Source organism: Exophiala aquamarina (assembly GCF_000709125.1).
Source record: "Exophiala aquamarina CBS 119918 chromosome Unknown aczIA-supercont1.3, whole genome shotgun sequence".
Classification (NCBI taxonomy): domain Eukaryota; kingdom Fungi; phylum Ascomycota; class Eurotiomycetes; order Chaetothyriales; family Herpotrichiellaceae; genus Exophiala; species Exophiala aquamarina.
In genome coordinates, this window is record NW_013550585.1 from 1,886,931 (window position 1) to 1,904,715 (window position 17,785).

The 17,785-nt window shown below is 50.2% G+C and overlaps 6 protein-coding genes across 6 annotated transcripts; 5 read left to right on the forward strand and 1 right to left on the reverse strand.

Moving 5' to 3' along the window:
• Positions 1-1,276: 1,276 nt before the first annotated feature.
• Positions 1,277-5,239, forward strand: A1O9_04281 (uncharacterized protein; the record flags this gene model as incomplete). Its single annotated transcript, XM_013406573.1, has 2 exons — positions 1,277-4,828; positions 4,883-5,239. The coding sequence occupies 2 exons, from the start codon at positions 1,277-1,279 to the stop codon at positions 5,237-5,239; spliced, it is 3,909 nt and encodes a 1,302-aa protein (XP_013262027.1).
• A 1,455-nt stretch (positions 5,240-6,694) lies between these two features.
• A1O9_04282 (uncharacterized protein) lies at positions 6,695-8,233 on the forward strand (the record flags this gene model as incomplete). Its single annotated transcript, XM_013406574.1, has 1 exon — positions 6,695-8,233. The coding sequence occupies one exon, from the start codon at positions 6,695-6,697 to the stop codon at positions 8,231-8,233; it is 1,539 nt and encodes a 512-aa protein (XP_013262028.1).
• Positions 8,234-9,162: 929 nt separating this feature from the next.
• A1O9_04283 (uncharacterized protein) lies at positions 9,163-9,813 on the forward strand (the record flags this gene model as incomplete). The annotated part of the gene is made up of 1 exon (XM_013406575.1): positions 9,163-9,813. One exon carries the CDS (start codon positions 9,163-9,165, stop codon positions 9,811-9,813), a length of 651 nt encoding a protein of 216 aa, XP_013262029.1.
• Positions 9,814-11,705: 1,892 nt separating this feature from the next.
• A1O9_04284 (uncharacterized protein) lies at positions 11,706-13,576 on the forward strand (the record flags this gene model as incomplete). The annotated part of the gene is made up of 5 exons (XM_013406576.1): positions 11,706-11,885; positions 11,936-12,766; positions 12,824-13,042; positions 13,096-13,472; positions 13,522-13,576. The coding sequence occupies 5 exons, from the start codon at positions 11,706-11,708 to the stop codon at positions 13,574-13,576; spliced, it is 1,662 nt and encodes a 553-aa protein (XP_013262030.1).
• Positions 13,577-14,178: 602 nt separating this feature from the next.
• On the reverse strand, positions 14,179-15,558 carry A1O9_04285 (uncharacterized protein; the record flags this gene model as incomplete). Its single annotated transcript, XM_013406577.1, has 1 exon — positions 14,179-15,558. The coding sequence occupies one exon, from the start codon at positions 15,556-15,558 to the stop codon at positions 14,179-14,181; it is 1,380 nt and encodes a 459-aa protein (XP_013262031.1).
• Positions 15,559-15,900: 342 nt separating this feature from the next.
• Positions 15,901-17,334, forward strand: A1O9_04286 (uncharacterized protein; the record flags this gene model as incomplete). The annotated part of the gene is made up of 2 exons (XM_013406578.1): positions 15,901-16,358; positions 16,407-17,334. 2 exons carry the CDS (start codon positions 15,901-15,903, stop codon positions 17,332-17,334), a joined length of 1,386 nt encoding a protein of 461 aa, XP_013262032.1.
• Positions 17,335-17,785: the final 451 nt, after the last annotated feature.

Below are 17,785 nucleotides of genomic sequence, written 5' to 3' on the forward strand. Positions count from 1 at the left end.
CTAAGGTATGGCGGAGGTCGCCGATGGCGTCCAACGTGCCTGAATGTGGCCCTTGGTGACCCAACGACAAGCTTGAAATCCGAAATATTACAATTCATCAGCTGATGGATGTGAGATCGAACAACAATAGTTTGTACGAAAGCATCTATCCAGACCCACAGGAAACTTGAAGTCCTTGAAGAGTCTTCAAAGGATTCTGGTGAAGCCTCGTTGCAGCGTCAAAAGCCGCCTCGATTGTGATGATGTCAGTGGTCGTTCTAAGGCTTCCAATGTATGAGTACGGGGCTTAGCCGATCTGTGGCTGACACGCCCACTGACCAGTGACTAGGTTATCCAGTGTACGGAGTATCCCTCGTACCCAGGTCAAGCAGAAGAAATGGTAAACATCTGCAGGTCGTAAATTGCTCACACGAATGCCTTACTAGTAATAGCCCTTTGGCAAGAAGAGCCGGTTACTACCTGTCTCAGGAACCTTACCACGACTCAGAAGGAAGCGTACTGATCGATCTTCAGGTTACCCTAATTAGGTGCTCTGGGTACTCCGTACCGCGTATGGTGACGGGATTTCCAGGTACCAGGCTAGATTCCACCAGGGATAATCTCCTCGGTCCCTAGAAAGACCCCCAATCATTATCAACAAGAAGCAGCACATGGCAAATGGAGTCCCTCGGCCCCTGCACCGCATAATTAGGCGCCTAGGGCACTAGCCGGCAAGGGGCTGAGGGGTCTGCTTGGGTGCTTGGTACCTCGTCTGGGGCTTGCAAGTTGCGGGGATCGACGGTAACTCGGTCGGAGCACATGGACTGCAAGTGCAGCAGCTGTCTCACGCCTCTGCGCCCCAATCGACATTGACTCGAGGCTTCAGCCGTATTCCCCATGAACACGTCTGACTATCGAGTACCCGAACCTCCAAACACACTCACCCACCACTTGAGAATTACCGACATAAGAGGCTGTGCAATCACGAAAGACTCTTCCAGGATCGTTTCATTGATACGCATTCTAGCCCAAAATCAACCTAGACGAACCACCCCGACCTTTCCATCTATCTGCACATCTTGGATTCTAGCCTCCCGCGATATCAGCCCATGCGCCTATCCATGATTTAAGCCCGGTCTCGATACCAGTCCTCAGTTTTTAAGACCTTCGTCTTCAATGATTTGAGGACCGAACTTTCGCTGTCACAAAAAGTTCCTATTTTGGCATCAACTCTGTGCTCATACGCCTTTCTGCCACAGACAGTGTCCACTAGAGGACGGCTGAACCCCATGGCTCGATGGCCTCATCGGAACAAGGGTCAGGCTATTCGGTGACACCAACTCAGACCAGAGGGTTCACAGGGCGTCACAATTCCAGGAAAAGCGATGACCTATCCTTCCAGCGCCCGTCTGTCAAGGATGGCCGTTCGCTCTCCGGTGGCAGTTCCCAGTATGGCCAGAAATCCTTCGCCTCCTCTATGCAGCCCGTTGGGCCTCCCGGAAGTTTCAACCCAGAGATGAAGAGTGCAACGCAGGGAGGACGGACTACCCCTCAGGCAGATCCAGCTGGTCTTAATTTGTCTCGACTCCAGCCTCAATTTAAAGATGCCGACGCCGCTAGTATATCTGAGCAGCGACAAGCTGCGGTACGGGATAAGATAGCCAAGGAGATGAAGATCAAACTGGGAACAGAAAACATGTTGGAAGCTTTACTAAGCAAGAACAACAAGCAAACCAAAGAACAACGTCAAAGAGTCGAGATAGAATTAGGGACTTCAAATCGAAAGCTCGCTGAATTGAAACAAGAGCTCGACCAGGAAATCCTTAGGGCCCAGACCCCGACAACACCGCCGGGCAACAGGCTCTCAAGCTACTTCAGGGGAAGCCCTCTCAAATCACCTCCCCGAAACACAGATCTGGAAAATGACCCTGCAGATTCTGTCGACAGTGAATCCCCTACCGTGGTCTTGACCGAAACTCTCCAGCAACTGGAGACTGATGGCATGCAACCAGACTACTACATTGAGCGCGCGAATGCTCTGGTGGAGCTACTGAAGCGCAATCCCACCTTGAAATATGACCTTGCCTGGTCAGTTTTCAGTTTGAGAGTTCAATTGATGCTCTTGAGTGAAAGCTCGGATGTTGTTGCGGCTGGATATAGATTGACTAGGCATGCAATCGCAGACAGAAAGTCATTACAGACCATCCGAACGCTGCACACAGATGAGTTGGTCATCCTATCTCTAGTCAAAAAAGAGAAGGCTGTACTCGAACGTGAGCAGGCGGTCAAATTTGTCAGGGCCTTCTTAGATGTCAAGGATGGAGTTCGGGAAATCTCTAGGGCTGTGGTACGCAGCCTGGTTGCTGTTGCTGAGACCTACGACGATAGACTGAAGGATATCTGCCTGCTTACACTTGCGGAGATACTGGCAAAACACACCGAGCTCCTTGTTGCTGCTGACGGCATGAGCACTCTGACCGATGCTTTGGCCGACGGTACTTTTCCCGCTCCTGAAGGTCTGGTGGCAAGCTTTCTTCACATTCTTGATCATCCTCAACAAAGGCGATACCTGCACACAGGGCATGAATTTGAAGCCATGTTTGCTCCGTTCACTGATCCGCTCCTACTCAACGGCAATGAGGAGAAACTTAAAACGTGCGCTCAAGCTATTTCGGCCATGCTTAAGACTTGGCCCGGGTTTCTTCTGTTGGCTATGAACGGTGCCGCATCATTGCGATCATTGATTGATTCATTGGTTTATCCGATCACACAGTCCAGAGATACGGTTGTGGAACTATTCTTTGATATCCTACGCATAAAACCTCCATCGTGGTCCAGTTCTTTTCTCGCTGGTCGAAGGCTAACCACCTATGGACGGGTAAATGCATTGCCTACTGAACATCCCTCTCAACGTCAGCTTGCTGAGTACAACGCTGATGGTAGGTTTGACTTAACGTATCACTTCTCTGCTCTGGTCCTGGCGGCCTTGATTAAAGCGGGTTTGATACCTGCACTCGTTGAACTTATCAAGGTTGAAGAGGACTTAACCTTGAAGAGGAAAACAACTTTACTTCTCACAGAAGTGTTGAAACTGGCACACCACGCGCTACCCGAGACGATCAGCGCAAATATTCAGGTCTTAGGCGGCCTTGTGTCCAGAGTTGAAGATTTTGGCTCTGAAGAGTCCTCAGTCAATACGAGCATGATATACCAGATCGAAAGCATCAATCGAACTCTAAACCGGACTACCACTTCAAACACATTCGGACGAACCCTACCGACAGACGAACTTGCAGTTGGCCCGCAAGCAATCGAAAGATCAAAATACACTGTTCTGATGGATGCGGAGCAATTTCGACAGGCCATGATTGACAGCCAAGTTACCAATCACTCCCAATATGTCAAGTGGAAGTGGGATATTATTCATGGTCTGGTGGAAGGCCCACTGTTGAATCCAAAGAGGCTGGAGGAAGCAATCAAGTCACCAAAATTTCTGAAAAGGCTCGTTGGTTTCTTTCGACCATTCAAGTACAGATTTTCCATGATACGCAGCACCAGGCCGAATCAGCGGTATGTGCGCACTGGATGCGCGTTGATGCGAACTCTGACTCAAACTGCTACTGGTATCCAATACCTTGCGGAGAATAAGCTTCTCCGGCAAATTGGGGAGTGTCTTGCACAAATTGACCCTCACAGCGGTATCACATCTGCTACTCCGTTGTTTGACCGCCACCAAATGGCTGAGACACTCAGCGGGGGCTACTTTGCTATGCTTGGAGCACTTAGTCATAGTCCAGAAGGGATGAGGCTAATGGAACAGTGGCACATGATGGACATGTTTTACCATCTTGTGGAGTTGAAGAATCGCGATGATCTCATCAAGGCTCTTCTTGGAAATATGGACTTCACATTAGATTCACATCTACGCGTGGTTCTCTCTAAAGCACTCACCTCGGGAGTTAAAGATATCCGGCTCTTCTCTACTAAACTACTACGACGATACGCAGTAGGTAGAGTGCAATACTCCTCCGGACTGCAGGACCCCTCAAGCTCCCATTGGGCCTTACGCCTTGTATTGACACAACTGTATGATCCAGATGTCGAAGTGTGCGAGGTTGCTGTCAAGATCCTCGAGGAAGCCTGCAATCAACGCAGCCATCTCGAATATGTGGTCAAATGCCGGCCATCTCTGGATCATCTGGGAGAAATCGGAGCACCACTTCTGCTACGGTTTCTGGCTACGTCAGTCGGATATCGGTATCTGAGTGGCTTAGACTACATCACGCAGGAAATGGACGACTGGTTTCTTGGACGAAATGATTCGTATGTAGCATTGGTGGAAGCCTCAATATTACGTGCCTACATGGATGGCAGCATCAGCAAAGCAAGCTTTAATGAAGATCCCGCAGTAGACCTGCACGAGATTGGGATCGCCCCCCCACATTTCTACCGCGAACTCGCACGGACGGAAGAAGGGTGCAAGCTGTTGAAGCAATCTGGCCATTTCTATGAATTTTCGTCAACTATTCGGGATTTTCATGTGGATGAAGAAGATCCGGAGATCTTGACCAAGGTCAAAGGCTGTATGTGGGCAGTTGGCAACATTGGGTCCATGGACCTGGGTGCACCGTTCCTCGAGGAGGCAGAGGTGGTTACTGCCATTGTTCGAATCGCCGAGCAGGCAGAGGTTATGTCAATGCGCGGGACAGCATGTTTTGTGTTGGGGTTGATCTCCCGAACACTACATGGGTTTGAAATGCTCGCAGAGAACGGATGGGAGACGACGGTCGATCCCCGCGGCAGATCACTTGGCTTATGTATACCTCGCAATTTGGAGGCTTTGTGTCTGGTGAGTTTCAGAATGGGTTATTTCTGTTATTTTATGTGATGCTGACTCTGCTAGAAATCTGTTGGATCAGCCACTCATGCCCGGGTGCCAAATCCTGAAGAAGAGGCTACTTATAAAACCGTAACCACAGATAAAGACCCCGTCAAGGCCAAAATCCTGAAGCTTGTTGTAGAGATGGGCAATTCAGTCATGTATAAAAAAGCCACCGGTGAGCTTCACACAATCAAGGTCAAGCAGCCCACACATTTTTCGGACACCGAACTATTTCGAAAGTCGCTCATGATTCTGGAAAGTCACCACTACCGTCAACAGGCGAGACACAAGATTCTAAACCTTTTTAATCCCAACGTGATGAGGAAAATAGTACTGGACGAAGAAATGGGAGAATCGACCGGATCAGACACGGGGTAGACATGAGATCTAAATCAAATTACTCGGAGGAAGAAGACGATCGTCCACATCACTTGAAACATAGGGCGGGTGCACAGAGTTCGGCGACACTGGATGGGGGATCCCAGAACACTGGCAGGGTCCACGAAGAGAAATGTCATCGAGAAATGTGGGCATCTCCGGTCGCAAGTGTTACTGGTGTCAATAGCAGCAACCCAGAGGCACCAATTCGACTTATTGGATCTTCTTCTTCAGCGAGAGAAATATAGTGGCCCCACGGTTACTGAAAAGCGGCGAGGCTGACGGAAACTGTATGTGCAAAGCCCGTGCATATCCTGTCATTATATAGCGAGGGTGTCACTATGGGCTAGTAGTGGCGCAAGACATGATCCAAAAAGGGTTGATCTCGAAGGACTGTGTTCGGTTACGACGGGCGTGCACAGTCTAGATGCACGGAATAATGCAACCTACAAATATGGCGAGCATATTGGGGAGTGAACGATACTGTATTGTCGCAATGATGACCAGTGCATATTTCGAGAGCAGCCTAGATCTTGGGCATTCGGCCAGCTGATGTGACAAGAGGCGTCACGTGCATCACGTGGCCGGGAGCTAAGATACTCTTCTAGTATAAATATGGATTAGCCTACGCCAAGATATATATGGATCTATGACGAGCTCAAAAGTGGACAAAGCTGACCTCCCGCACCAAGGCATCGGTTTGACTTGTGCCCGTCCGAATCAATACGATTTCCCGATCCTCAAGCAATCCACGAGATCTCGGACATCCTTGACATGCTGGACTCATCGATGTTTTGCCTCTCTCTACTTGGCTCTCTTCTAGCTTATATCTTGACATGACCAATCGTGATCCCCCAAACCGTCTCTGCATGATTGATGCGCTCGCTAGCCCACCATCCTAGTCGTAATCCCTGTCCCTATGCCACAACCCTGGTGCCACTCGTACCTGGGTCCAACCGGTTGGATGTTGTCCTCCACCTCTCATCGTCGATGCCACCACTGCACACCACCATACTGCCTCCGTCCATTTCATCGAAAGTCTACACGTCGATGATCTGTCGAGTTAGCCTTCTAATCGACCGACTGTTGCATTTGCCTTTTGTTTCAAGTTGACTGCGACTCTAAATACCTAATTGTATCCACGTCTCCATATCATCCGATTGAGTCCCCCGCATCATCAAGCCCGATCCAAGCGCATGACCTCTCCTCTTGATCAATTCCTCTTCGCTCTTCATTATTAGTTGAAGTATCAGACTCCCGACGAGATTGAGGAAACAATAAACACCTTCGATACCGATAGAGGATCAACTTTGAACAATCGCTTCAGGGAGACATACACCGATCGGGCGTACATGGATCGGATCCAGTCTCTGCGTTGACTGTTATTGAGACTGAGAAGAGGAGGGCTCCAGGTTTCCAGCAGGCGCACATCGCACCACTTGTTCAACCGCGCAGATGAACGGCGATGGTGACCAGTTGACTACGACGGGCTCCGCTGGCTACGACTCATATGACGACGCTCGGAAGATTGTCAGGTTGTTTCAGTGTTCGCAATGTTCATATCCTCTTAGGGAACCCATGACACTGCCCTGTGGCAACTCCTTGTGCAAGCCATGCCTCCCACCTCTGTACAAAAGAGAAAATATCACCTATCCACAAGCCGAGGGCCGAGCGGAAGGGTTTCTATGCCCCTTCAAAGACTGTGGGTTAGAACATTCCATGGGTGACTGCGGTATAGACGTCACGCTGAACAAGATTTTACATGTTGTCAAAGGCCACATGGGGCAATACAAGACAACATCCCCTGACATACCGCTGTTGCTAAAAGAGGAACTGGACATGGCTCGCGTCGCTGAGTCCGCCATGGATCTCATGCCCAGATCACGCGTCCTGCTCGGAGGCCGCCTTGTGGCCTCATACATTCTTGCAGATATGGGTGAACTCAACTACCATTCGGATCTTTCATATACGGCTGTCGATAGCGACTCTACCGAAACCCTCCATGCACTTGACCTTGCGGTGCTTGAAACTTTGCGGGAAGTTGTTCGATCTGAACTAGAATGCCAAGTATGTTATCAGGTCATGCTAGACCCGTTGACAACATCTTGTGGCCATACCTTTTGTCGAAAATGTTTCGCTCGGGCCATGGATCATGCCAACGTGTGTCCGATGTGTCGTCGAAGGCTGCCCGTCTTAGCCAGCGCATCGGCCGAACCTAGTAACAAGAGAATCACCCATCTGCTTCACCATATACTTCCAGAAATTCTTGCAGCACGAGTTGACACTTCCCGACAAGAGGATGCTATTAACGAGCAAACAAAATTACCGCTATTTCCCTGTACCTTGGCATATCCGCAGATGCCAACCTTCTTACATATTTTTGAACCGCGTTACCGCTTGATGATCAGACGAGCAATGGAATCAGGTTCACGCAAGTTTGGAATGCTTATGTATCGACCAGGTGGCCCCTTGCCGGGACAGCCCCATTTCATGCCGTATGGCACGGTTCTTTTCATCGACCGACTAGAAATGCTAGCAGACGGGAGAAGCCTCATAGAGACACGAGGGATACATCGATTTCGAGTCATCAACACTTCAATTCTTGACGGTTATCTTATTGGTGAAGTACAACGTATTGACGACATTCCGGTGCACGAGGAAGAAAGTATCGAAGCCCAAGAGACAAGCTCTGTGCCATCAACGTCAAATGACGAGGAAGCTCGAATACAACAAATGTCCACTCAACGGCTCCTGGAGTATGCTTCAGACTTTGTGGAACAAGCCAGGTCGAGGTCAGCCCGTTGGCTCCATCAACGCGTTCTCGCTGCGTACGGCCAACCACCTAGTGATCCTGCAACTTTTCCATATTGGCTTGCTAGCGTATTACCAATCTCAGAGTCAGAAAAGTATCTTCTTCTTCCAGCTACCAGCGTGAGAGAGCGATTGAAGATCACCGCACGGTGGATCCAGCGGCTGGAAGCCGCCAGATGGTAAGTTCTGATTTTCCCTTCCCTTTCGCCCATTGCGGGGCACGTCGGCCTGACATCCTTTCCGTGAAGTGGGTACGAAGCGGAGCAGCGAGCAGCAGCACAAACTCGTGAGCAACAATCGAATGCAGAGAACACACCACCTCGGCAGGACGAGCCTGCCGAGGACTGCTAAACACCCGAGCGCAACACGCTCCCTCTCGCGGATGTCAGTCGGTAGTGCATGTGTGCAAGACTGAATAAACACTGACTCAAACCCAATCATAGGCCTCAATCACCTTCCTGTATAGTCTTATGACTCGCAGTTGCCAGCATGTTCGTGCTGGCGATGGCACTTTGCATACCATATTTCCACGAGCCATTGATTAGATTTGCAGTCATTAGCAAGAGCGAGAGCGAGCATAGACAGCAGTATGTTGGCGAGGATGATTCGATCCTCTACATTTCCAAGGCGTCTATGTTCATCGGTTGTGTGATATTGGCGGTTTTGAGGATTATGATACCACTGTTAATGTTAGTTGCGCCGTTGGGGCGGTTAGACACTGTCATGAGACGAATTTGATGGGCCTAGTTATAGTCAGGGAAAACGCCCTTTCTCTGCGATTGACTTGCTCGAAATCAGGGGCATTACGTAGCTATGAAGTCCGAAGTACCTGCGCCATAACAGGGATACATCCTGGTTTGTTCCTATTGTTGTCCCACAGCCTCGCATAGACCCGGACGCGAATTGGGTGCACGGTGATGTCATCGCCCAGAGTAGAATCGGAGTGACGTTTTGAATCCTCTCCACTCCTTGTCCTGCTCACCAGCCTTTGTATTCATTTGTTTGGCTTACAGTACCAGACTCTGTGGTTGTACTAGACTCGGAACTGCTCCTGTCCTAAGAAAGCCCATTTCCGCAAAACACATCTTGGCCTGGTCAAGGCCGCACGTGACATGAAGCCTGTCACAGCGCGTCCTATACGTGTCGTGGGCTGGAGTCTCTCGAAGAATGCGCTTCGAGCACCGGCACAAACACAGTGCTCCCTCTTCCCTAAATCCGGCAGGACCGAGCGGAGGTCATTTTCAAGCTTCGCCCCCTTCCTCCAGCAATCAGGAGCTCGCAACCAAATCCTCGCCGCCTTCCGCACACCACCACAGTTCCACGACGCGCTCCGGCTGTGCTCCGCCAATAACACACTGCTTCTCTCACTCTTCACCACGTCGACCTGCACACCGTGCCGGGTCATCACGCCACTACTAACCTCGCTGGTCGAGACTCGCCCGCCCTCGCCCGCTGACAAGTACGCTGCGCTGGCGTTCGCCGAGGTCCAGCTCGACAGTCCCGACAGGAGCAACGGATCCATGATGGACCTGGGCGTTGAGTATGGTGTCACCAGCATGCCGACCCTGATTGGTTTTGGAGGTAGGAGGGCCGAGAAGGTTACCGATAGGGTTGTTGATACTAGGCTGTTGAGTAATGAGGCAAGCTTGGCGGCGTGGTTGGATGAGCAGATGGGGAAGGGTGATCGCTTTCCTGGCGGCGGCGGTGGTGGCCAGAATGGGACGGGCTCGACAGGGGGCCTGTTGAGTCGTATCTTTGGTTGATCTGAAGAACCATTGGCGGCTTTCTGTAAGAGAGCAACACTGCTCCCAGAGCGATGTGCGCTACAGTTGTCGTCTACATCATCGGCGGCCCCGTCATCGGCTGAGCTGATATCAAGATAAATATTCCGTCATGGGACACTGGCCGAGTGCACCATGAATGCTTGAAGGTTTGAATAGACACAACCAAAGTTCGCGAGGCATATTTCTCTGTCGGCCTCTCACGTTGTTCGTGAAAACAGAACGCTAAGTCAGCGCGAAATTAGATACTATGGCGATGAGACATTGGTTCAACCATATGCTGAATGAACGGTCTCTGGCCAGAAGCCAGAATCGAGCGCACCCAAGCATCGATCCACAGAAAACCAACACCAGTGATTCTATAAACATCAGCTGGGCTCGATGAGCCTGAGAGAACAGTGCTTCTGGTGACAGCCAAAGCTGACGATACATCTTGGCATTTGTATCTCAGCTCCTCGGGTAGTAAGGAATCTGAGAAGGCGAAATGAAAATAGTGGTGGAATTTGGATAGAGGCAGGTGATCGAGAGTCTGAAGAAGAAATTTTATTCCAATAGTCCGACGATGGGGGCATAGGATTGGTTTCGAGGCGCCAGGAATAGAGGCTGCGACGCTATTAACTCCCCACGACAATGGAACTAAAGGAAGGTGGCTACAAAGACTGAGGCATGGTTTGTAACTCTGAGCTGGTTAGACTCTTCATTGAGGGCGCGCGTGAGGCAGCCGTACCAACGGATGAAGTCAGTCTGAACAAGGCTGTGTAAGTCAGGGGATCTCTGTCAGTCCGAGGTCCAAGATGCCTCCGTGCCTCCCTTTAGAAAGACGGAGAGAACCGAGATTTGAGCATCGTAGAAGTCACAATTTCCCGACTCCTTAAGTTAGAGTGTTGACACAGAGCCCGACAATCCCAGAGCCTTGAAAATGGAATTCCTATGAGACCAACTACAAGTCTTAACTCGATTGTCTGAATGAACACCTCAGTTCCGTGCTGACTATTGAAGAGTCTAACGAGATGATTTTGCCTTATGGTGAACCTCATCTGGCGACAATGGGAAATTGCAAGTTCCAGGCTTCTTCAGCGCTTGCTCTGGCCCAGGTGAGTCACCCCTTTGAAACTTATGGTGCGAATATAGGGGTATTGAGGCCCCTCGGGCCTTCATTTTCAGATACCCTCTTCTAGGACGATTCCGGGTCTGTTGTCGCTGCCAAAAGACACATCGGCCGAATGCGTTGTCCCATTCTTGCCACAGTACAGAAGATCATCCATGGGATTTCGAGATGCTCTTCACTACTGCCGTTCTGGATTTTAAGACATGGGGTTGCGGTTACAGAGACCTGGACGGGAAAACCCCCAAACAAGACTTGCCAGACCAGGCCATCTGTACCCTGGATCAAGCTTATCCAGGAATGATTGACCTACATGGGCTCGTGCGCACGTGGCTTGAAAACAGTCTATCTATGCAGCTAGCCAGAGCGGACAGGTAGACAGTATCCGAGAATAACATTGATCCGATACACATGAGTATGTACGAGTGCAGGTGGGGGCTATTGCCAAAAAGAGCGGTGGCAGCAAACCAAGCCGCCACTTTACACGGCCACTTTGGCGCAAGCGTCCAACAAGCAATTCATTCCCCGGAATCATACGCTGCTCCAGACCTCATTTCAACCCCAGGATTGCACTACGAGGAATAAGTTGGGCCAATGGTACACAGGCACTTGCTCGCCTAAATCTCGATGTGCATATAATAAGGGGACCGCGCTCCCATACATACACAACCTGGCGAAATTCAGCAACATCGATATTCTCCTTTTGGATAGCAGGCATCCTTGCATTTACAAGTAATTTGGCCGATTTGCATCTTTCCTTTCGATCAAAATGGGTCTTGGCGTCCTCGAAGACAATAAACTCACCCACGTCCCGGGCACCGTCATTCTCGACGATGGTGTGCTGCCAGATGTGCTTGAAGCCACTGGGGGTTTGAAGCACGCCAAAGGAACCAAGGGCGAGCATATCGTGCTCAACCCGCAGCCAACTAACGACCCCAACGATCCTCTGGTAAATCCCCTCATGAGCGACTTGAGAAACTAATGGCTGACCATCTGCAGAATTGGCCTCTTTGGAAACGGGATGGTATCTTTCTCATCCATGCCTATGGTTTTGTCTGCACGGCCGCTGTCCCCTCTGCTCTCCTGGCCGCTGCTACTGTGGTGCTGGCTGAAACCTTCGACACCTCCATCACCAAGATCACTCAATTGACCGGATTCCTGCTCCTCGCTGTCGGATCATTTGGTCTCTTCGTCTCCGTGCTCTCCCGTCTGTACGGGAAGCGGCCACAATTCGTTTTCGCGTCTTTCATGTGCCTGCTTGGTACTATCATTGGCAGCGTGGCACAGGACTACAACACATTGCTAGCTGGGCGCATGATTCAGGGGCTCGGTGCCTGTGCTTATGAGAGTTTACTCGTGGCCATCGTCGGTGATCTGTACTTTGTCCATGAGAGAGGTCTTCGCATCGCCTTCTTCAACTTCTGCTTTGCCAGCTTGAATGCTATTGGAACCTTAATTGCGGGCCCGATTACCACCAAGTACGGTTGGAGGTACATGTTCTACATCTACATTCCTTTCATCGCTCTCCAATTCATCTTGGTCGTGTTTTGCGCCACGGAAACAACATTCATCAGGTCGCAGGCATATGAGACTGATATGATCGCCGATGTCAATTACGATGGACTGCAGAAGCAAGAACAGCATGAGGGCAAGGCCACGAGCGATGCTCAGCTGGAAGAAGCCACTAACTATGCAGAACCAGTCCCCGTTCCGGCAAAGAAGACTTATTGGCAATTCATCGCCTTCTATCATGGCCGCTATTCTCACGACAACCCACTCAAGCTGTTCCTTCGCCCCTTCGCCATCTGCCTTAACCCAGCAATTATTTGGGTAAGCCTTGCTGCTAGAATGTGGTCCTTCAAAAACTGGCTGACATTATGACCACAGATCAATCTCATTGGCTCACTACCCATTGCCTCAGTTGCATGCAGCAATTTCACAACAGCACAGATGTACGCAGTGCCACCATACAATCTCAACCCCACTGAGATCGCCTACATGTTTATCGGTCCATTAGTGGGCCCGTTGATCGTTACCGGCATCTTCTTTTTCTTCAGTGACCCCCTGGCACTCTACCTGGCCCGCAGGAACAAGGGTGTTTTTGAGGTGAGTGAATCGTGCTATTTAGTTCTCGCACCAAGTCTGACTCTTTCTCTCAGCCAGAATTCCGTCTTCCAATGGCATTGATAATTGGCGGTGTCCTTATGACCATCGGCATCTTCGGATGGGGCAACCTGTACGAAGCAGGAAAGGAACCACCCGTAGTGGGTGCTATCATCCTAGGCTTTTACGCCGCTGGCATGTCGGCCCTGAACATCGCAAGCGGCACCTACACGGTCGACGCGTACAGAGATCTCTCAGTCGAGCTTGTCATCATCGTGATGATTGTGAAGAACTTCCTCTTCTATGGAGTCTCATACTTCTTCAACGACGCCGTAGCGGCCAGAGGTCCGGCTTTCGTCTTCAACATTGTCGGTGCCATCGTTCTCTTCGGAGTGGTCATCCTCGGCATTCCCGTCTACATGTACGGCAAGCGGTATGTCCATGTCAAATCTCTTTCATTTCCATGAGCTAACTTGTCCCAGCATGCGTGGATGGTGGTTCCGTGCCCAGCTTCTCAAGAAGATGCACTTGGAGTAGGATTTGGGACAACTTATCCTGCCATGCGAATTGGAGAGACTGCATGATAGCTTCGCCAGGAAGTAGATTGTCGTTGGCTAAAGTGGAGCATTTGCAAATTGTATGTTCAGCCCTGGGTTGTAATGTGCCATGAGATAGCCAACAGATCCGGACAAACACGCATGATGTTGGGTTTTGGGAGGTCCGAGACTCCCACGAGGGTTTATTTCGGTTTGTCTTGTCCAAAGTGTACAACGTTTTGACGCAAGTACTTTGGTTACTAGCTGGCTTTGATAACACACGAAAATCTGTGTCGTGGTTTCTCTTTTCGTTACTGTTTGTTTTTCATTCTCTCTTGAAACAACATGATAGATTTGGTTCCCCAGCTTTTCAAAACTTCCATTGCTGCTGTCTCACGATGAATCGTGTTGGGCCAGGGTCGCTTATACAGAGGAACCTCACATAGCTGCAAGCGTCAAGCTTTCAACGTTAGCGTCCCCCGTCTTATAGGGTTTAATGCGTATCGAAAGGTAGTACCTGGTCGACATTACCGAACTTCGGTCAAAGTAAGGCTTTGGTCTAATTATATTTAGAAAGCTCTATCTCAAGCTAGGACGCAACGGCTATGAATTGAGCGCCGGTCTCAGAGACTGCCGCCATCTGACAGTCTCTGCATCGTCATATTCTGCCATCCAGTCGGCAGGCAGAGCAAGCTTCCAGATCCCAGCCCGCGACGATGCCTGCTCCTGTGGATCGCTCAATGCCTGATAAAGCCCCTCATCGCGAGTCTTGGCCTCAGGCACTGCGTTTTCAAGGTATGGAAGCATGCCTTGGTCTTTGGCCACCTGATCTTTAACCCATATCTCCCTAGGGTCATTTCCATACCCTCCTTGCTGTGCAATTCGCTTGAATTCTATGGACTGTTTATTTGTGGCGCTCCACCATGTCTCTTTGCGGGCCTGGGCCCAAGTGTCGAGTAACGAACTCGGAGCTCCAGAAATAACAGCTGCAAGAGCCCTGCCCAGCGGACCCGCATCCAAAATCCCAGTTGTCAGGCCCAAGCCTCCAATGGGGTTGTTGAGATGTGCTGCATCGCCAACAAGCAGAACGCATCCTACTCTCATCGAAGTCACGCAGCGTTGATGGGGTCGGTATGTGTTCAACCGCTCTAACTTCCAACCTGTGGCGGGACCTGGAAAGATGTACTTGTAACTGTCCTGCAGATGTGCTCGGATTTCTTCCTCCGAAGTTCCAGGCGTTGTCCCGAACGCCACCCTCCACAAACCGTCCTCCCTGATTTTGGCAACAATGGCCCAGTTGACGCCGTCGATAACGAAATTTCGAGAGGTGAAGCCGTATTTCTCGAATGGGTAATAAACGTTTGATGCGACGAACTCCTCTTTGGGCCATGTAAACCCTTCGAACCCAACTGCTAGACTCTTGCGCACAGCGCTTCGGGCCCCATCGGCACCGATCAACCACTTTGCTAGTATCGACTGCTGCAATGCGTCTGTTCCCTGGGAATCAAGTTGATACCTCACTTTGACATGCCCACCCATGTCCTCCAAACCGACGACAGCGTGTTTCCATAGAACTTTGGCGTTTGAATACTGGGTCAAGTGTTTTAGTAATATCCGAGACAGAACATCTTGCCCGATATTAAGGCCTGACAAAGGCTTCTCGGCGCCATTCTTTACGTTGTCGGATGTTGAGATGGTCGCCAGGTGCCTGTGGTGGCTGTCCTCTGTTCTGGCTCTCCACCAGGAAATGGTCGCATCTGGAATGCATGCGACCTTGACATCATCGTATATACCAAGCTCGATCATCTCAGCCACAGCACAAGGCTGAAATGCCATTGCTCGCGGCGAGTCGTCCACATCTTCGCCCTTCTCGAGGACCAATACACTGATCGCTCGCCGGGCAAGAGTCAGAGCTGCGAGCAAGCCTACAGGCCCAGCCCCAGCCACTACTACTTGCGCAGAAGTCGCACATTGCGATTCCATTTTGATTCGATATGTTGTTGTATAAGCTTAGACTTCATCTAGAGATCTTTTAGATGTCTTTGAACCTCACTTCGGAAATACCCCAAGGAGTTGGAGAAACATACCTCCCCAGGCCCTGGCTGCTCAGGCATGTGGGGAGTAATTTAGAATGAGCCTGATCTGGTCCCACTATCCTACCTAGGGATTCTCGAAATGATCCGGGTAGTAGATAACTAATCCAGTTAGTTAGATACTTAATTAGCCCTCCCATTATGACCGTCTTTTTCTCGTTAAATCTTAATATGTACGAGCACTGAACCGAACAACTGTGAAAGGCTTTTCGATCTTTCTCAGATTCTCAACATGGGCGAAGTCGATCACACCCTGCTTCTCGCTGAGTTCCTGTCAAAGCTGACGTACGAGGATCTCACGCAACAAGTTATCATACAGGCCAAGAAGTCCATGTTCAACTCTCTTGGCTGTGGCCTGGGGTATGCTCAGCATGGGCCAGCCGAGAAAGCGTTCTCGATGATCCAGGCTGGACGGGCTCGTGGAGAAGCCACCATTCTTGGTCGAAAAGAACGTACGGGTGTTGAACACGCAATTCTGATAAATGGCATCGCCCTGACTACCGCCGACTACGATGACACACACCTCAAGACCGTGATTCATCCTAGTGGTACACCCCTTGCGGCATTGCTATCCTGGGCTGAAGTCAACCACATAAGTGGAAAAGAGTTTTTGTTGGCTTTTATTTGTGGTGTCGAGGCTCAATGTGCGGTGGGCAATGCAATATCACCTGCGCACTACCGCGATGGATGGTGAGTTTGTACAACAATCACCGTAAATCGAGCGACTTATATCGACAGGCACATCACGGGCACTACAGGGAACTTCGGGGCAACGGCTGCTATTGCTAAAGCGCAGAAATTATCTTCATCTCAATTTGCTGCCGCTTTTGGTCACTCCGCATCAATGGCGGGTGGCATCAGGGCAATGTTTGGTACTGATACCAAGACCCTTCACATGGGAAGAGGTGCTCAGAATGGCCTTCTATCTGCTCAATTAGCGTCTCACGGCTTTGAGAGTTGCCCTAAAGCAATCGAACGTTGGGGACGAATGGTCTCGACAACGGTTTCTGAGGAATCGTTATCAGCCTTGGCCCACGGTGGCGCATTCCAGATCCTCGAGAACACATTCAAGCCTTATCCCTGTGGTATCGTGATCCATCCTTTGATTGACGCGGGCCTTCAGGCGCATGTGATTTTTCAACGAGGCAACATGCCAAGGTCATCTCCGATGCAAGCAGAACAGACTGTTGATTCGACGACCATAGAAACGATCGACGCCACGGTGAACCCACAGTGCGTACGCTTGTGCTCAGTTCGAAATCCGGCGACCGGTTTGGAAACAATTTTCTCGCTCTACCACGGTATAGCCGTGGCACTGCTTTATGGCCAAGCTGGACGGGTCCAGTTTTCAGATAAAGGTTGTAAGGATGAATTGACCAAGCAGATCCGGGACAAGATACAGGTTCACACAGACGAGAAAGTGGCAGATGATGCTGCCATATTGAAGCTCACATTCATTGACAAGCAGCAACGTGTCATTTCCATCGATCACGCAACAGGCTCGTTGGCAAACCCTATGACTTCTGAGCAACTTGAGGCAAAATTCATGGATCTATCAAGCGACATTTTGGGAGAGGCTCGGGCACACGAGGTGGTTGAAAAATGCTGGAATATAGAGGAGATTATTAATATGCAAGATTTTGTGCAAAGTTTAGTGCCAGCATAGGTCATAGATCAAAGATACGGAGAAGACAATCACTGTATGATACGACGCTGTCCTTCATTTACAACCTCTGACAATTCATCTCCCATCCATTGTGGCATTGAGGCCGCTAGCCCTTCTTCCAGATCCGTGATCTGATCACCATGGACAAATAGCGATAACCCATTCAAATCTTGACGAAGAGCAGGTAGCAACAGAGCCCTCCCAACGCCTTCGGGAGTATTTGTTGGCAAGCCACCCCAGATTTTTTTCATCTTCTCCGATGTCATTGCTGTGTCTGAATGCCATGTCTTAGTCAATTGCTCAAAGAGTTGCCTTGGAGGCTCACTTACTTGTATGCCACGGAGCCACCATGTTGACTGTTGAATTGCTGATTTGGGGCAGCTGGCATCGTAGTGACCTCATGAGTCCCAGTATGCCCGCCTTGGATGCACAGTATTGGTGGAGCGGCGGC